The sequence below is a fragment of the Oryctolagus cuniculus genome, chromosome 12 (assembly GCF_051225735.1).
Source record: "Oryctolagus cuniculus isolate XC-2025 breed Fujian yellow rabbit chromosome 12, ASM5122573v1, whole genome shotgun sequence".
Taxonomy (NCBI): domain Eukaryota; kingdom Metazoa; phylum Chordata; class Mammalia; order Lagomorpha; family Leporidae; genus Oryctolagus; species Oryctolagus cuniculus.
The window spans coordinates 56,229,777-56,246,004 of NC_142878.1; the positions used below are offsets into that span (position 1 = coordinate 56,229,777).

At 44.3% G+C, this 16,228-nt stretch overlaps 1 protein-coding gene across 4 annotated transcripts in view; it reads left to right on the forward strand.

Annotated features, from left to right (window-relative positions):
- AVEN (apoptosis and caspase activation inhibitor) overlaps positions 1 to 16,228 on the forward strand; it is a 189,495-nt gene that overhangs the window by 171,603 nt on the left and 1,664 nt on the right. For all 4 annotated transcript variants that reach the window (XM_089310021.1, XM_051822123.3, XM_051822122.3 and 1 more), the window contains 2 exons: positions 7,605 to 7,675; positions 12,973 to 13,068. In XM_089310021.1, coding sequence (XP_089166147.1) covers positions 7,605 to 7,675; positions 12,973 to 13,068 — 167 coding nt within the window. The remainder of the gene's footprint in view (positions 1 to 7,604; positions 7,676 to 12,972; positions 13,069 to 16,228) is intronic.

The window sequence follows — 16,228 nt, forward strand, 5'->3', positions numbered from 1 at the left end:
TTGGTAAAGCAGTCTTGCATTAGGCTGGAAAGTGGAAAGTGGAATTTCATGTTATACCTACCCCATATCAGAATTGAAAAAAACATTGAAAGGCATGTTCTCCAAGATTAAGTTTAATCTCAGTCTGAGAAGTTCGGATGTTTCAAGTATTTCACTAAAATAGAGAAAACTCAAGATTCGGGGGGCGCAGTCCCTACCCTGGGAGCTGTTGTTAATGAACCACCTCTCAAGTAGAACCTTCTTGAAGCTTCATTCTTCAATTTTTCTCTATTATGGGGAGTAGGATCCCTGGTTCACAAATGGGCATGTGACTACCTGGAAATAATTTACCTACTTTGTGGGTTGATAGATGGTACGATACAGTTCAGGCCCAAAGAGAAGGAAATGGAACTACTCTGCTGTTGTTGCTAGGAAACCTCCCTAGACAGATGGGGCATGCCTTTTGCCTCCTTTTCCTTCATTCTTCTCCCTTGTTGTCTGGAAGTCTGATGGATAACAGGAATTCTGGCCCTCTTCTTTGGTTGTGATGAGAGGGGCCTCTCTAAGCTAAGGCAAAGCAATGAGCTGGGAGAAGCCCGGCCTACCGATTTGGCCTTTGACTGCTTAACTTTAACTGGCCTTTAACTGTCACAGATACAACCTCTTATCTTGTTTAAGCCATGGTTTCCAGGTCTTTGTTACAGTCAGCCAGACCTAATCTTCACTGACAACACACTGCACTACTGCAGAACAGTTCTAAGGTCTTATGACTTCATCTTCCCTCTGAAGATGGATCTTGATGTTCTTTTATTCAGTCAATTTTGTCAAATTACTTACTCTCATCATAGAGTTCTATGCCAGGGTTTGATGTTGCACTTATCCTGAAAATGCTGACGCAGGAATTTTGTTAGATGGTCTGCAGTGGTTGAAGGTTAACATAGGGTTAATCCATAGTGTTGGGGAAAACAGCTGGATTCTAAATTCCAGAATGTAAGGTTTTCTCATAAAGCCTAGAACCCTTTTATATACCTGAGTGTGTCTGGCTTTTCCTTCGCCATAATCCATGCAGATGGGGAAGCAGCATTTTAGGGGCTTTGGGAAGATAGGCACATCCTATAATGCAGTGCTCAATGTGGATATTTGATGCGCAGGGGCTCTTGGGGCCCCGCACCTGGTGAGAAAGTAGTGATAAGTCACTGTTGAGCAGGAGGAGCAATTTTTATTGTCTTTCTTGTTCTTTTAGCTCTACTTAACTTTTAAGGTAGTCACTGTAGTGGCTTGTATAGTCTTTCTCACAAAATTTTAGCAGCTGCTTTGTTTTAGAGTCACTCCTAAAGAGAAGGAGACCTGCATCTAAAACGACCCATCCATGAAAGCTGGAAACTGGAAGTGGTGGTGATTTTTACTGGCTGGGCTGTGACTCCTCCCTGGGTTATCCTGTGAACGTAGGGTCTGCCTTGACCTTCCACGTACGCCGTCTTTCAAAGAGGAGACCGGAGCAGTTCAGAGAGGACAAAGAGGAATTTCGTTTTTCTTTGGCAGCCATTGTGTGGCTCTTTGCTGTATATTCTTTTTGTGAAGATCGTGGAATTGTCAGTCTTTTGTCAGCCTGTAAAGTTCACTTGGGATCTTTCAGAGACGTGGTGTCCTGGTTGAGTATGTGTTCCAAAAAAGGGAGTTGATCATGATGATAAGGAAGATCCAGAACAATGGGGCTTAAAATTAATTTGAATCCAAACAAGTGATACATTCCCTCTTGCTTTCTAGAGTTGGTTTCCTAAAGTAGGTATCACACACACATCTGGGTCAGTTTTATGATTAAAAGATCTAAAGATCCAGAATAGATACCATTTATAGGAATTGCTACTACCAAATTATTGGAACTTGGTGTTAGCTTGGGCAGATTTTCCATTTTTCATGTTCACTCTATACCTGATCTGTATTGTCCAAATTTAGTGTTGACAGGTTTCCTTTTGCCCCGATAAAATTGTTCTTTATAATCCCATCTGAACTACTGCTGGAGAGCTCTGATTATGTTAAGTACTTTCGTATGGCTGAAAGTTCTTTTTTTGTCTGCTAGAGCTACAAGAGTAAACTTAACTTCGGAAGCTGTATTTTCTGACTAGATGGTTAGCTTTTTGAAAACATTGATACTGAGAAATGGTAGTGAGTTGGGTGTTCACTTTGTTAGACCAGCTGGAGAAGACGGGTAGAATGAGGATCCTGGATTTATAATACAGTGATAGGTTTGGCACCTCACTTTTGTTTCACCAACACCATTGTAATTAGAATATTCAGAGTTTTAGCAAAGATTTTAATTATTTAAAGCTTTGCAATTATGTTTTTAAATTAATTTTTAATTTATTTGAAATAGATCTTCCATGCACTGGTGCACTCTCCACATGCCCACAATAGTTGGGGCTGGACCAGGCAGAAGCCGAACCTGGAATACAATCCAGAACTCCAGTGTAGATAGTACAGACCGAAGTACTTGCGCCAACACCTGCTGCCTTCCAGTGTGTGCATTGGCAGGAAGCTGGAACTGGAAGCAGAGCTGGGCTTGGGAACCCATGCAGTCTGATATGGGATGTGGGAGCAGTCTTAAGCAGAATCTTAATCACTGTGCCAAGTATTTGCCCCAAAGACTCTTCTTTTTAAAAGTACTGTGGTCATTATTGAAAGAAACCCCTGAAGTGATTTCCTAAAATGAAGACTTCTTTATTTTGTAATCTGAACTTTCATATCTTCACACATTGTCAACATGTCAAATATTAGAATGTCAAATATCATAAAATATTTTGAGTGTGTTTGTGATCCAGGGAATTCAAAAGGCTAGCCGAACTAGTGGGGAGAGCTTTATTAGTCAATAAGTAATTTATTGATAGCGTAATAGGAGCTAGAAGCCAAGATGTGTTTGTGGCTAGCAATAAACTGGCTGTGGGGCCTTGGTCAGACATTGAGACCTCAGGTCCTTCAAATCTCTGTAAGAATGAATGTTGGGTGAGAATGAGAGACAGCTGTGGCTCTTGCTTTGGAAATCTATGGATTTTTTTGTCTTAAGTTCATCTTTGGAAGAAAATTCATTTTCCCCCTGGAGTTCCTTATTTCTGTTTGGTTCCATTCCAGAAGTAATACGTGCTTGCTCTTTACCAAGGGAAATTCAGCTGGAGCAATGTGTTACACAGAAAGGAAAAGTCTCCTTTTTCTGCCTCTGAAAGATAACCATTCTTAACATAGGAATGTAATTGTCTTGACTCATCTCAATGTATAAATTTGTATTTTTGTGATATATTTGCTTATATATGTATAGCTTACTCATACTAAAACTTGCTTTTTCACTTAACAGTTGAGATAATGGCTATCTTTTTGTATTAGTTATATAGATCTATTTTTTAAATGATCTCATAGAATGTCACTGTTTAAATATTTAAATGTTGACAATTCAAGGCATAGACACCACTGTCAGCTGTTAGATTGCACTGGCAGTCACTATACTATACCACATATTTTCAATACTAAATAGATGTTAGCTCTGAACTGAGGTGGGTAGAGGAGTAAGATTGATGAGCTCTGCTAGAATGGATTGCTGGTAATGGCAGTGTTGTGCCTCATCAGTTAAACGTGTCCTCTCAGAGACTCTTTGACTAGATGAAGGCATCACTTCATCAGTCCCTACATTGGAGATTTGATGGTCCTGAGTTTTGAAACAGTCCCAGAAACTGTAACATTAGGCACTGCCTGAAACATTGTCTTTTGAATGTTTTCAAAAGTGCTTAAGGTCACTGCTGTCTGTTATTTCTTTTATCTCTGCTTTTCTGATACTTTTGCTGATTCATAAAATTATTTCATTTTAAAAAATCTCATTAATTTGGACTCTAGAAATGTGGAAATTATTGACTTAAAATACAACAAAATTATGTCAGTACCATGGTTCATTGCATACATATCAATTTCAGCATTGTTGCTGGAATAGAATGATGTGAGGCTTTTTGTCATGTGAGGAAAATGTGAACTCTCAGTGTACCTCAGTTTTGCTTCTGCATTTCTTTTAAAGAAAATTCTAATGAATAAAATACTTTCTTAAGCAGTCACTGGGTTTATTGGCCTGCCATTTTGATACTCATATCTGCAAAGTAGACTCTAATGGGATTTTGTTGGTTGTGCAAGCTAACTAACAGGCCCGGACTGCTCTTCCATCTTGTGAGGCTGTTGAGTAAGTATACCACGAGCCAGTGCTCTAGTCTCTTGTAAGTCATGAAATGAGTCTGGTTGAAGGAGGAGGAGGAAGGTGGCGTTGCTGCCTTTGTGGTTCTAGTTCTGTCGTCACACTGGTTACAATTCCCGAGGACACAGCCGATGAGTCTTAGGACACAAGATACCGCACCATGTTTGTCCCATTGTTTATAACTGTTGGCTGGAACTGTCTCTTTTACTGATTTTTCTGTTCTACTCTGCTTCAGTCAGATTGGCCATGTTGTTAGCGTGAAAGACAAGCATGTCTTCTGGCAAATGAATCAAGCTAGAGCGATATAGGATGCATTCATTGTTAAAAGCACTGTGTAACGGGGCCACCTTTCTCAATCCTTTGTCACTTATTCCCTTTTCTAGGCACAAAGTACATTTTCTCCAGATTACCATATTTTTGTCTTCTTTTTGAGTTGAATACCATTTAATTCATTTTCATCTAATTACATGGGCTGCCCTTTGCAAAATTATTTGACAACAGTGATATTAGCTTTATTTTAGATATAGTCCTGGCTTTTAGTTATTTAGATAAGAAAATTTCATTTAATTAAAAATTTTATTTAATTAAACTCATCTCTGGTTCTTTTTCACCAACTTCTGTGTATGTATATTTTGCTTTTTTCTATCTTTGTAAAGCAATTGACTGCTCTATTTTCATTTCTTGATAATGAAAGTATTTAAATTTTTCTGAAAACATCTTTCTCGTGTGTTATGGGTTAATTTGTATTAATTCAGGCCCTTTTTTAGTCTTTAAAAATAATTTATATAAAGTGAAAAAATTTCATGTATTTCATATACAGGTTTAGGAGTATATGTCCTACTCTACCATGCCTTCCACCCACCTTCTACCCTCCCTCCTCCTTTCTTTCTTATTCTTCCTTTTAATTTTGACAATGACATACTTTCAGTTTATTTTATAATGGTAAGCTTAACCCTCTAAGAAGTAAAAAATTCAAGCAATAAGAAGAAAAGAAAAAAAAAACATTGTTTCTCAATAGTAGACAAGGGCTATAAATAATCATCATCTCAAAATGTCAGTTTCACTTATATACTCTTTTGTACTCTATTATTACTACAAATCAGAGAAAACATAATTATCTTTTGGGGACTGGTTTGTTTCACTAAGTATAATGGTTTCCAGTTGCATCCATTTTGTTGCAAAAGACAAGATTTCATGCTTTTTTATGGCTGAGTAGTACTTGATAGTGTATATATAGTCCATTTTCTTTATCTAGTCACCAGTTGGTGGACATCTGGGTTGATTCTGTATCTTAGTTATTGTGAACTGAGCTGCAATAAACATAAGGGTCCAGATAACTCTCGCATATGCTGATTTCATTTTGTTTGGGTAAACTCCCAGCAGTGGGATGGCTGGGTCATGTGGTAGATCTAGATTTCTGAGGAATCTCTACACTGTCTTCTACAATCACTGTACTATTTTACATTCCCACCAACAATAGATTAGGGTATCTTTTTCTCCCACATCCTTGACATTGTGTATGGTTTTTTGTTCTGTATGAGAGCCATTCTAACTGGGTGAGGTGAAATCTCATTGTGATTTTGATTTGTATTTCCTTGATGGATAGTGATCCTGAGCATTTTTTCATGTGTCTGTTGGCCATTTGAATTTCATCCTTTGAAAAATGCCCATTGAAGTCTTTTTCCCATTTCTTAACTATATTGTTTCTTTTATTGTTGAGGTTCTTAAGCTTTTCATAGATTCTGAATATTAGTCTCTTATCAGTTTAATAGTTTACAGATATTTTCTCCCATTCTGTCTGTTGCCTCTTAACTTTGTTGAGTGTTTTCTTTGTCGTGCAGAAGCTTCTTACCTTGCTATAACCCTGTTTTTGTATTTATGCTTTTATTGCCAGTACTTCTGGGATGTTTTTCAAAAAGTCTTTGCCTATGCCAATGTCTTGCAGAGTTTCCCCAATGTTCTCCTATAGTGATTTGATGGTATCAAGTTTTACATTTAGATATTTGATTCATTTTGAGTTTATTTTTGTGTAAGGTATAACATAGGGGTCTTACTTCATAATTCTGCATGCAGAGATCCAATTTTCCCAGCACATTTTTGATATCTTAATTCTTGAGGCATCACATTGACCATTGATTTACTAATGTCTAAGAGTACTGGTTTTACCTTTTTTTTTTTTCCCCTTGTGCCTTGTACTTGATCTTACTGAAAGTTATTGCTGTGATGTTTGTGTTTTAGAAATGGTGGTGTTATAGGTGAGTTCTAGTTGCATTTTTATCTATGTCTTTGTTGGAGTTTATTTCCTTGTCTCCCAGTATTCATTCAGAAGTAAAGAACAAATTCTATGTCTAGATGCTTTGAAGAAAGAAGTGGGCCTGTTCTTGTTTGTTGAACTATAAGTAGGATATGAATGGTAGCAGCATAGAGGTCTTCAAGACGAGAGGAAAGGATGAAATAAGAAACAACAGTCGGATGGGGCATGGAATAGGCTGGAGTGTGAACAGAGGCTACCTCTGAAAGCATAAAGTCTGAAGACATAGTTAAGTGTTGTGTTAATGAAGTACAGCCACATTTTGAAGGATCAGGAAGCTAGACTGAGGAATAATTAACTTATGAGTGAACTGTTCTTAGTGAGATACACATACACGTATAAAACGAGCCTATGGCAGGCTTACCGCATAGGGTTATAATGGGCAGGAGTTATGGTGCTCTCACGTGTTGTTCATGTTTCCTTACCTCACAGAATCACAGAGCGGTGCACCATGATTTTTTTGTTTGTTTAAAGATTTATTTATTTAACCAAAAGGCAGAGTTATGGAGAGGCAGAGGCAGAGAGAGGGAGAGGTCTTCCATCTGCTGGTTCACTCCCCCAGATGACCACAATGGCTGGAGCTGAGCTGGTCCAAGGCCAGGAGCCAGGGGCTTCTTCTAGGTCCCCCACACAGGTGCAGGGGCCCAAGGCCTTGGGCCATCTTCTACTGCTTTCCCAGGCTATATTTTTTTATTGTGTTATTTGCCCCCCGACCCTGCCCTATATTGCCCACTCCTCAAATCCTAAATAAAAATTCCCTTGCCTACATTAGCAGAGGAGAGGGAAATATCCCACATACCACTAGATGGCCTTGTCTGCAGGCCTGAGCTGATTAGCTGTGTCTCAAGCATGTCAGATGGTAGCTTACTGGTAATTGTATGAAGCGGTGAGTGTAGTTGCCAAAAGCATCTTTTGAATGCCCATCAATGTGTAAGGTGTGGAAGCCAGGACCTTGCAATATGATGTCACTGAATTCAGGAAGGAGGGTTAGCTCTTCAGAAATGGTGTGTTTGCTCCCACAGGGATAGAAAGCTGAATTTTTTCCTTTGGCCTTTTCATAGACCCGTATGTTTTTTTCTCCTTACCTAGGGGACTCCTTCTCACAGTTCCGGTTTGCTGAAGAGAAAGAATGGGATAGTGAAGCTTCATGTCCAAAACAGGTAAGAGAAAATTTTCTTTAGCGTGGATTGGCTCTTCTCCAGGCTATAGGATGACACCTTTTACTTTAGTGTTTGGAGATAGAGTTTGGAGTAGTAACTCATGTGCAGCTGATTAGCATGTATACAAGCAGTTCAGAAAATTTTGGGGAGGCTAAAGTTATACAGGTGGCCATTTGAGTGAGGTGCCAATGCAGATTGGGTCACTTGATAGGAGCTTTGTAGCCATGAATTGGACAAAATTGATGACCCTGCCATTTGTCCATTCTCCTTTTGCCATTCTTCTATGACAGGTCCTTGTAACTGAGGTGTTCCCCCTAAATGTCCCATTTCATCTTTGGTCTGGACATTCACTCCATTGTCACCTGTAAATGACTTCTCAACACTTTTTATAAAGAGTGCATTATGTACATCATAGAAAATGAGCATTAAAATTTTTGCCTTTGGTTACGTCTTCCGGGACATATGCATGACATGCGGTTTAGAATTGTGGGACAAATTGATTAAAGGTGGACAAATTGAGATTGTTGAGGAGTACAGTTGCTCTAGTTTGAATAGAACTTGGCCCCCAAATTCATGCAGGCGTTTAACCCCCCAAGGTTGTGAGTGAATGGTAGAGTTAATGGTACTGAGAGAGTTGCAATTTAATCCAGTTATGGTGTTCAGGAGGTCAGCCTAGTGGGAAGTCCTCAGGTCACTGGGGCTTGGCCGCTGAGGGGTGTTCTCATGAGAAGGCTGCCTGTGAAAGTCTGAGGTGGGCTCTGCCGTTCTCTTTGCTTCCTGGCCCAGGGTGTAACCAGTTGCTCTGACACATGCTCCAGCCATTTTCATCTGCCACCCCCATCCCCACCAGAGGCCAGAGCAATGGTACCACTCAATCTTGGACTTTGAACTTACAAAACTGTGAGCTAAATAGACCTTTCCTCTTTGTAAAGTTAAGTTTTCTCAGGTATCTCATTACACTGATGAGAAGCTAAGTAATACAACTGTGAAAGTCAAAAAATTCACCTTTCAACCCCTTTTGAATCAAATGAAATATCAGGGTATTTAAAATACCTTGAGAATTTCAAATGATTCCAAGTTTCTTCATCAAAATGCAAAAACCGTGTTCTTTACTAGATGCCTTGGTAGATGCAGCATATGCAAGTGAGTAAGACAGAGATGGTGCCTGCTAATTGCTTTGGGTCTCTTAACCTGAGCACGGTGGTCACCCTACAGTAGATGCTTGGCAGATGTTTACATAATAAGCGAAAAGGAAAGCAGCATAAAGTGCATTGTGCAGTGGGAGCCCGCTGTCTTGGTCTGGAAGTGGCTAGGAACACTGCTATGGGGAAAGATCACTTGAATGGGTCTTGGTGACTGAGTATGATTCTGGTAGGTCCTGTCCAAGGACCGAGGTGGGGAGTGAAGCTGAGTGTAGAATTCCCAGAGGAGGGATGAGCTGCTGCTGTTAGTACCGGCCGTTTGATCTCCACGCTCTTTAGGGGCGCTTAGTATATGGGTGAGAACATAGACGTTGGAGAGGCAGACCTGAGTGTGAATCGTAGTTCTATGACTTGGGCAAACTTCATTCCTTCTGTCTTCTCACCTGTAAAGTAGAGCTTACAAAATGTCACTTGGAGTTGTAAGGAGGATTAAACTGCCTTTCAGTGCAGTTTGTGATGTACATGAAACCTTCATCTTACTAAAATCGTTTGTTAGCAGAGTTTTGTTTAGTGAGAACATGGAAATGCTTACACTTGACCTCAGCAGCGTTGGGAAAGAGGGACAGCACAGATCCAGGAAAACCAGTTAGGAAGCTGTTGTGAACGGGGCAGGACGAGCATTTGACTAAGTGCGGAGAGTGAGGGTGCAAATGGAGATTGCAGATGGACAGGACTCCTGGGGAGCGTGAGGTACACGGTGGTCATTGACCGGGCGTGAGACAGGCTGAGGAAGATTTGCAGTGGCCCTGAGCTTTCCAGCCTCAGGAACAAGATGAGTGGCGATGCCCATCCGTGGAACAAAGGAAGAGCAGCAAGTTCAGTGTGATTCTGAGGTGTGGTAGGATATGTCTGAAGTGGGATTCACCATCTCCCCATCAAAACTATTTCCTGTCTCACTTAACTGCCCAGTTTTTTTCCTCTCACTTACTTGCGAGAGAGAAAGATGAAAATGGATAGGGAGACAAGTAAATGTGTTTTCTGCAGGCCCTCCCACCTCCCCTGTGGGACCAGTGACCTAAGACAATGAAGTGAAGTGGGAAAGTGGGAATGTGTTTGTCTTTGCAGTTGGAAGGGAGTGGGACTTTGGTTGTGGGATGGGTTGTCAGGAGCGGGACCCAGCATCACAGCTTTGACTTGGTTTCTTCCTCGGTAGCTAACAGGCAGGGTGACGGGGACACCACCTGGCATTGGGGCCCGTCGTCAGCTGGGTGGGCCTACCTCTCTATGGGGGAGTCTTTCCCTTAGATCCAGGGCTGGGATGTGCAGCTGTTTTTTTTGAACAGTGTAGGGCCGTGGCAGGAGAGACTAAGTGGGAAGAACACCTTCTTTGGGTGAAAAAAAAAAAAAAAACCAGATGAAAGTCACATGACAGTTTTTATTCTCTTTTCGGTTTTTCTTCATTTGTCCTTTCCTAAACAGCTGGCAGGTGCCAGTGATATGCAGTGGTTCCTGAGTGCCTGGCGTAAAGGTGTGGACCCCCAGGCCTCAGCTCCACCCCGGGGCAGAGGATGGTTCTGTGAGCCAGGCATGAGAATAGGTACCTTACAACACCTTCCCAGCTTATTCCAAAGTGCTACTCAATGTGGGCATTTCCAGCGTATGGTCTGCACGTGGTTCCTGAGCGCCAGACACAGACGTGCGTGCTGTGGGTTCCGGGGTAGGCATAATGGTCTGGGCAAAGGCTCTCTTTTGGCTGCAGAGTGGAGTTTATAGCAGGTTCTTTTCTCACCCGGGAGTGTGCTTTACCCAGGGGCTGATGGGGCTCCTGTGCATTCTCTCCGCATGCTGCTGGAAGACAGGTGGGTTGGGGAACTTTGCTCTGGCAGTCAAGGTTGGCTTCCTCCTCGCAGCCTCAGAGTGTACAGATAAGAAGGTGTCAGGGTGTCCTCCTCCTCTCTCCACCCTCCCTCACGACATTAGTGAGCACTGTCTGCCTCTCTTAGTGGCCAGCAGAGTTGGCCAATGTGGGGGATGGGCTTTCCAAGCAGAAGTATCCAGCAGTTGCTTTAAAACATGTAGCAAAAAGCTAACTCATGCTATTATTCCAATTAACCTATTTTTAAAATTCATGAGTTACTGTTAGTATGCAATTCATTTCCACCAACTGAGGCATAAGCCCACGATGAGACCAGTTACTGACCACCAAGAGAAAGCCTTAGAAGGTAGCTTGTGGTGGTGGGTCTGGGTCCCGGGACTGCCCCCGGGGTGGAAGAGAAATCTATGGAATGCAGAGTTGTGAAGGCACTGTGGACACGGTGCAGTGTCAGCGGGGAGGTGGGTGATGGGTGGGGTTAGAAGAGCGGGAGGAGGCTGCACAGGGGACACACTCGGAGCACAGCTCACGTAGCCAGTCGAGTCCCTGGGTCCCCGGCTCACAAACTTTCCGTTGTTCGTGATACACCTTGTGACCGTGTTGTACGTGGCATAGAAGAGGCCCGAGGCCATGTGGATCCCTGGAGCCAGACTGCAGCAGTCTCCGTGGTCCTCCTCTAGAGAGCAACACGTGAGAGTGGCTAGCAGAAACACCGTGGGAAGTGAGACTTTGCAGACACTTGGCATTGGGAAGAGTGAACTTTGCAGTTTCTGATGTGGTGACTTCTCCCTGGGTTAAACACTCAGGGTCATAACTTTCCAGTGGATGAAACAGTTTTTCTAAACTTGAGAACAAAGGCTGAGCCATGATGGTCTTGATCCGAGGCTTAATGTGCTGTGTTCAGGAGGGAATGGCCTGAGCATGTGTTCAGTCTCCCGTGTTCTTATCAGGGTCTTGTTTTCCATCCTGTCCTGACGTGCACTTGGGTTTTTTATATGTAAATTCTTTTTTTCCAGGGTGGTGGGGCCGTAAGTGGTGCTGTCAGTGTTGCCTACCTAAGACAGTTCAAGAAGGGCAGCTGAAAACCCAAATCATTTCTTTCAGTCCCCGTGTCCTACTGTGGTGTGGGCAGTGGTTAGGGTGGGTCTGGATTTGGTGACAGGGCTCTGAGCCCACCGAGAATACGGCTCCATGTCCGGCCATGATCAGCCCATCTGTGTAAGGTGCTTCTGCCCTGGAGCAGAGATGAGACTACAAGACCTCTGGATTTTGTGTAGCCTGAAGTCGGTGATTCTAGATAAGACTTGGTCCTAGCTGGGCCGGTGATGGTCCTTGGGAGGCCGGGTGGTTAGTGCTGTTTCCTCTCTGTGTGTGATAATTATGACCACTTTTTTTTTTTTAAATGATATTTGTTTATTTGAAAGGCAGAGTGTCCAGGAGGGAGGGAGAGGGGGAGGGAAGGGAAGGGAGGGAAAGGGAGATCTTTTTCATCTTCTGGTTCACTTCCTGCATGGCTGCAACAGCCAGGGTTAGGACACACTGAAGCCAGGAGCCTGGAATTCTGCCCAGGACTCCCACACGGGGGCTAGGAACCCAAGTACTTAAGCCATCATCTGCTGCTTTCCCGGGCACAGCAGCAGGGAGCTGGATTGGAAGTGGGGCAGCTGGCACTCAGCCAGCGTCCATATGGGATGCTGGCGCTGCAGGCTGTGGTGTAATTCACTGCACCACAGCACTGGCCGCATGACTTGACTTCTATGATGGGAACTGCATCAGAGGAAGATTTTAGTGTTGGCCTCAGTCTGTGCGAGGGCCAGTTTCCATTCTCTGCTTTCTGGCTCAAGGAGAAATAGGCATTACCGGCTCCTTCCGAGGCCTCTCCACCCCCTCTTGCCACCTGAGCCGCTCTCGTCTCTCCTCCCTGAGGCCAGAAACCAGAGTTTAGGGGAGGTGTCCAGATTGATTCTGTGACATGCTTGTTCCTCTCCCAGCTTGCCGGTAGTAGAGACAGCCCCTGTGGTTGGCAGGTACTGTGCAGTGCCAGCATGGGGATGGCTGCTACCCCGCTGCGGCTCTGACAAGTGAGCTGTGGCCCAAGAAGGTAGTTTCGGTTCTGCTGAGGGAAAAATTCTAGCTCATCAAGCGTGATTTCTGATCTGATGGACTCTCAGCCAATGAACGACTTGTTTACAGTTACTTGCATCTTCCGCTCCGTTGTTTTCAGAAGGTCACACTTAATCGTCACCCGATCACGTCTTCCTTCTTTCTTTAAACATACGTAGAATTCGGCGTTCTACCTGGACAGCGAGTCACTGGTCCGAGCACTTCAGGAATTGCCCCTCTCTCTCCGACTCAATGTTGCTGCTGAGCTGGTCCAGGTAAGAGCCCTGAAGGCGCCACCACGCTGGGGTGGGTTCCAGCTGGGGAAGAGAAGGACAACCCACTCTGCAGGGCCCTCAAACTCCGCTGCCCCTTTCACCAAAGCTTCAGAAAGAAAGGAGTAATTTTTTGAAAGGGTGCTTTTGTTTTCATATTTAAGAGAGTTCAAGAGATCGAATGTCATGAGGTTGGGTGAAATGTTGGCTGTAAGGTCTGTTATTTTACCCAGAGTATTTACGTGCCAGGCTGTAAGGCATGAGGGGCATGGCTGTGAGCAGACAGACACGGTTCCTATCCTGCTAGAGCTCAGACGATTGGGAAACCTGGGTTTCTGAGGCAGCCAAACAGATAACCACACAAATATAGACCAACTACAGTCATACGAGCCCCAGGGTGTTGGAGAGTGTGAGGTTGACTTCCTGTTGGGGGCCAGGAATGCAGCTGGGATGGGGGTGGGGTGGGAGTGGGGTGGGTGGATGGGCGTGGAGGCGACAAAGAAGTGGGCTTATTTTTTGAGAGGCATTTCAGAAGTAACACTGGCAACACTTGGTATACGTTGGAGAGGAAGCAGTCCAGAAAGAATCAGAGACCTCTGAGCTTGGGCAGTTCAGTGACAGGCAGTGACGGGGGCAGGGTTTGGACACCGAGTTCGGGAGGTCCACGCGGAGATACTAGTTAATCCCACGTAGAAGTTAATAGCTCAGGATTATGGAATACAAATGCAAACTGGGGAGAGGCCAGGGTGAGGTGGCAGTTGATGACCTGACTGAAAGAGAAGGAGAGCCAAGGCTAGTGCCACGAGGAACGTCAACATTTAATTGTGATTCAGTTGAATTTAGGAAAAAAGGAGAAACTCTGGGTAATATTGATTTTTAAATAGCAACTAAAATTATCAGCTCCCCCTGAAGCTGAACGCGATGCTGAGCTTGAGCCCGGCAAGTGGATTTGTTGCTGCTCTTTCTGTTGCACTTTCTAGCCCAGAACTTGGGGCAGGAGTGGTTCAGGGCTGGAGGATGCCGGGGCCAGGGCAGAGAACCAGAGAGGAGGGCGTTTGCTTCTCACGGGGGAGGGTGTTCTTGGGTGGGGGTGCTTTCGGGATGTTTGGAGTGTTTGGATGAATTTGGAGAGTTTGGAGTGTTTGGAGAGTGCTGCTAGCTTGTCCTGCTGGGCATCCAGGGTATTCAGAGTTCCGAAGCTGCTTTGATCCCACAGCAAATGAAAATGAGGGATGTCTAACACAGCAGCAAGCACTGAGATCCAGGCTCCAGGAGCATTTCAAAGTGAGAAATGCATGTCCGTGGTGTAGGCATCAGAGTAAACATGTAAAATAATTGGAGTAACTTTGAAAACCTGGCTAAATCATTAAAAAAAACCCTCTCCCTCCTCCCCCTCTCCACCACCAAGCTGTGGAGCAGTTATTCTCAACCTTGTCTACATATTAGGACATTGGGGAGTTAAGAGTATGCAAAAACAATGTCAGACACGGCCATGTCCTGGCAGCCAAATGATTCTAGGAAAAAGAACAGAGGTTTGCTTGTATCTGTATAAAGCCAGACGGTCTTACATATTTATAAACACCCTGAGGAGCTGCTATACAGCAGATAGGTTGAGGATGCTTAAAGGTCATGCCCCCCATTCTGAACCTGCCCACTGTGAGGCCGTGCTGGGCTCCCACGGCTTTCCTGGTGGAGTCGAGATTCTCTGCCTGCCACTGTAACTTCACAGCTCTGTCACCTGGGGAATTTGAGAGACAGAGAGCAATCTCTCCTTTGCTGGATCACTCCCCAGATGCTTATAATGGTGCGGGCAGGGCGTGGCCTGAGCTAGGTCTCTCACGTGGCTGTCACCTGCCTGCTGCCCCCCCACTGTCTGCACTAGCAGGAAGCTAGAATCCGAAGCTGGAGCCAGGTATTAGGCACTCTGCCATGGGATGCAGGCTAAATGCTGGGCCCTTACTTGGGGAGTTTTAACCATACATACATACACACATACACTTATTTATGTTATTTTAAAGATTTACTTATTTGAAAGGCAGAGTTACAGAGAGAGGGGGAGAGACAGAAAGAGGTCTTCCATTCACTGGTTCACTCCCCAAATGTCTGCAGTGCCAGAAATGGGCTTGTCAGGAGCTTGTTTCTTTTTTTAAAAGATTTATTTATTTATTTGAAAGTCATAGTTACACAGAGAGGGAGAGACAGAGATAGAGAGAGAAGTCTTCCATCCGCTGGTTCACTCCCCAATTGGCCACAATGGCCAGAGCTGCACTGATCTGAAGCCAGGAGCTTCTTCTGGGTCTCCCACATGGGTGCAGGGATCCAAGGACTTGGGCCATCTTCTACTGCTTTCCCAGGCCATAACAGAGAGCTGAATCAGAAGTGGAGCAGCTGGGTCTCGAACCAGTACCCACATGGGATCCTGTTGCTTCAGGCCAGGGCATTAACCTGCTGTGCCACAGCGCCGGCTCCAGGAGCTTTTTCTGTGTTTACCATGTGGGTGCAGGGACCCAAGCACTTGGGCTATCCTCTGCTGCATACCCAGGCACAATGAGCAGGGAGCTGGACTGGAAGTAGAGTAGCCAGGACTCCAACTGGTGCCCATATGGGATGCCAGTACTGCAGGCAGCACTAAACTTTTATCACAGTGTAACATAGATGGAGAAAAGCACACCTATATTATAACCATGAAATTAGTGCCCAGACCAAGAATCAAGATTGGCAGTACCCCATAAACCACCACCAACACCCACTCTGAGTCACACTCTTCCCAAAAGGCAACCACCACCCTGACTTCTAGACTTCTGCCTTAGAATTTTTTGCAGATGTAATCAAGAAAGTATGCTTGGGGTGGTGGTGGTGGCAGGGGCAGCATTTTATTACACAAATAACACTGCCTAGAGTTGTTCTTGGTGACTTTCTGAACATAACAGGTCTGATTGCTAATTACTTCTTGGTGACTTTTACAGATGTTCTGTGTGTCCTTATAGACCAGTATACACTCACATAGACGTGTGGTGGCATTAGTTTTCAGGCCAGTGTCCTGAAACCTCTGAATTTCCACTGTGAACTGGTGGGCTCGTGCCTGAGGCTGGTGGAGTGGAAGCAGAGTCCTGCCCTGCTTCAGTGAGGTGTCCCTCGTGGACCCAGGTCCGGGGGTGGCAGG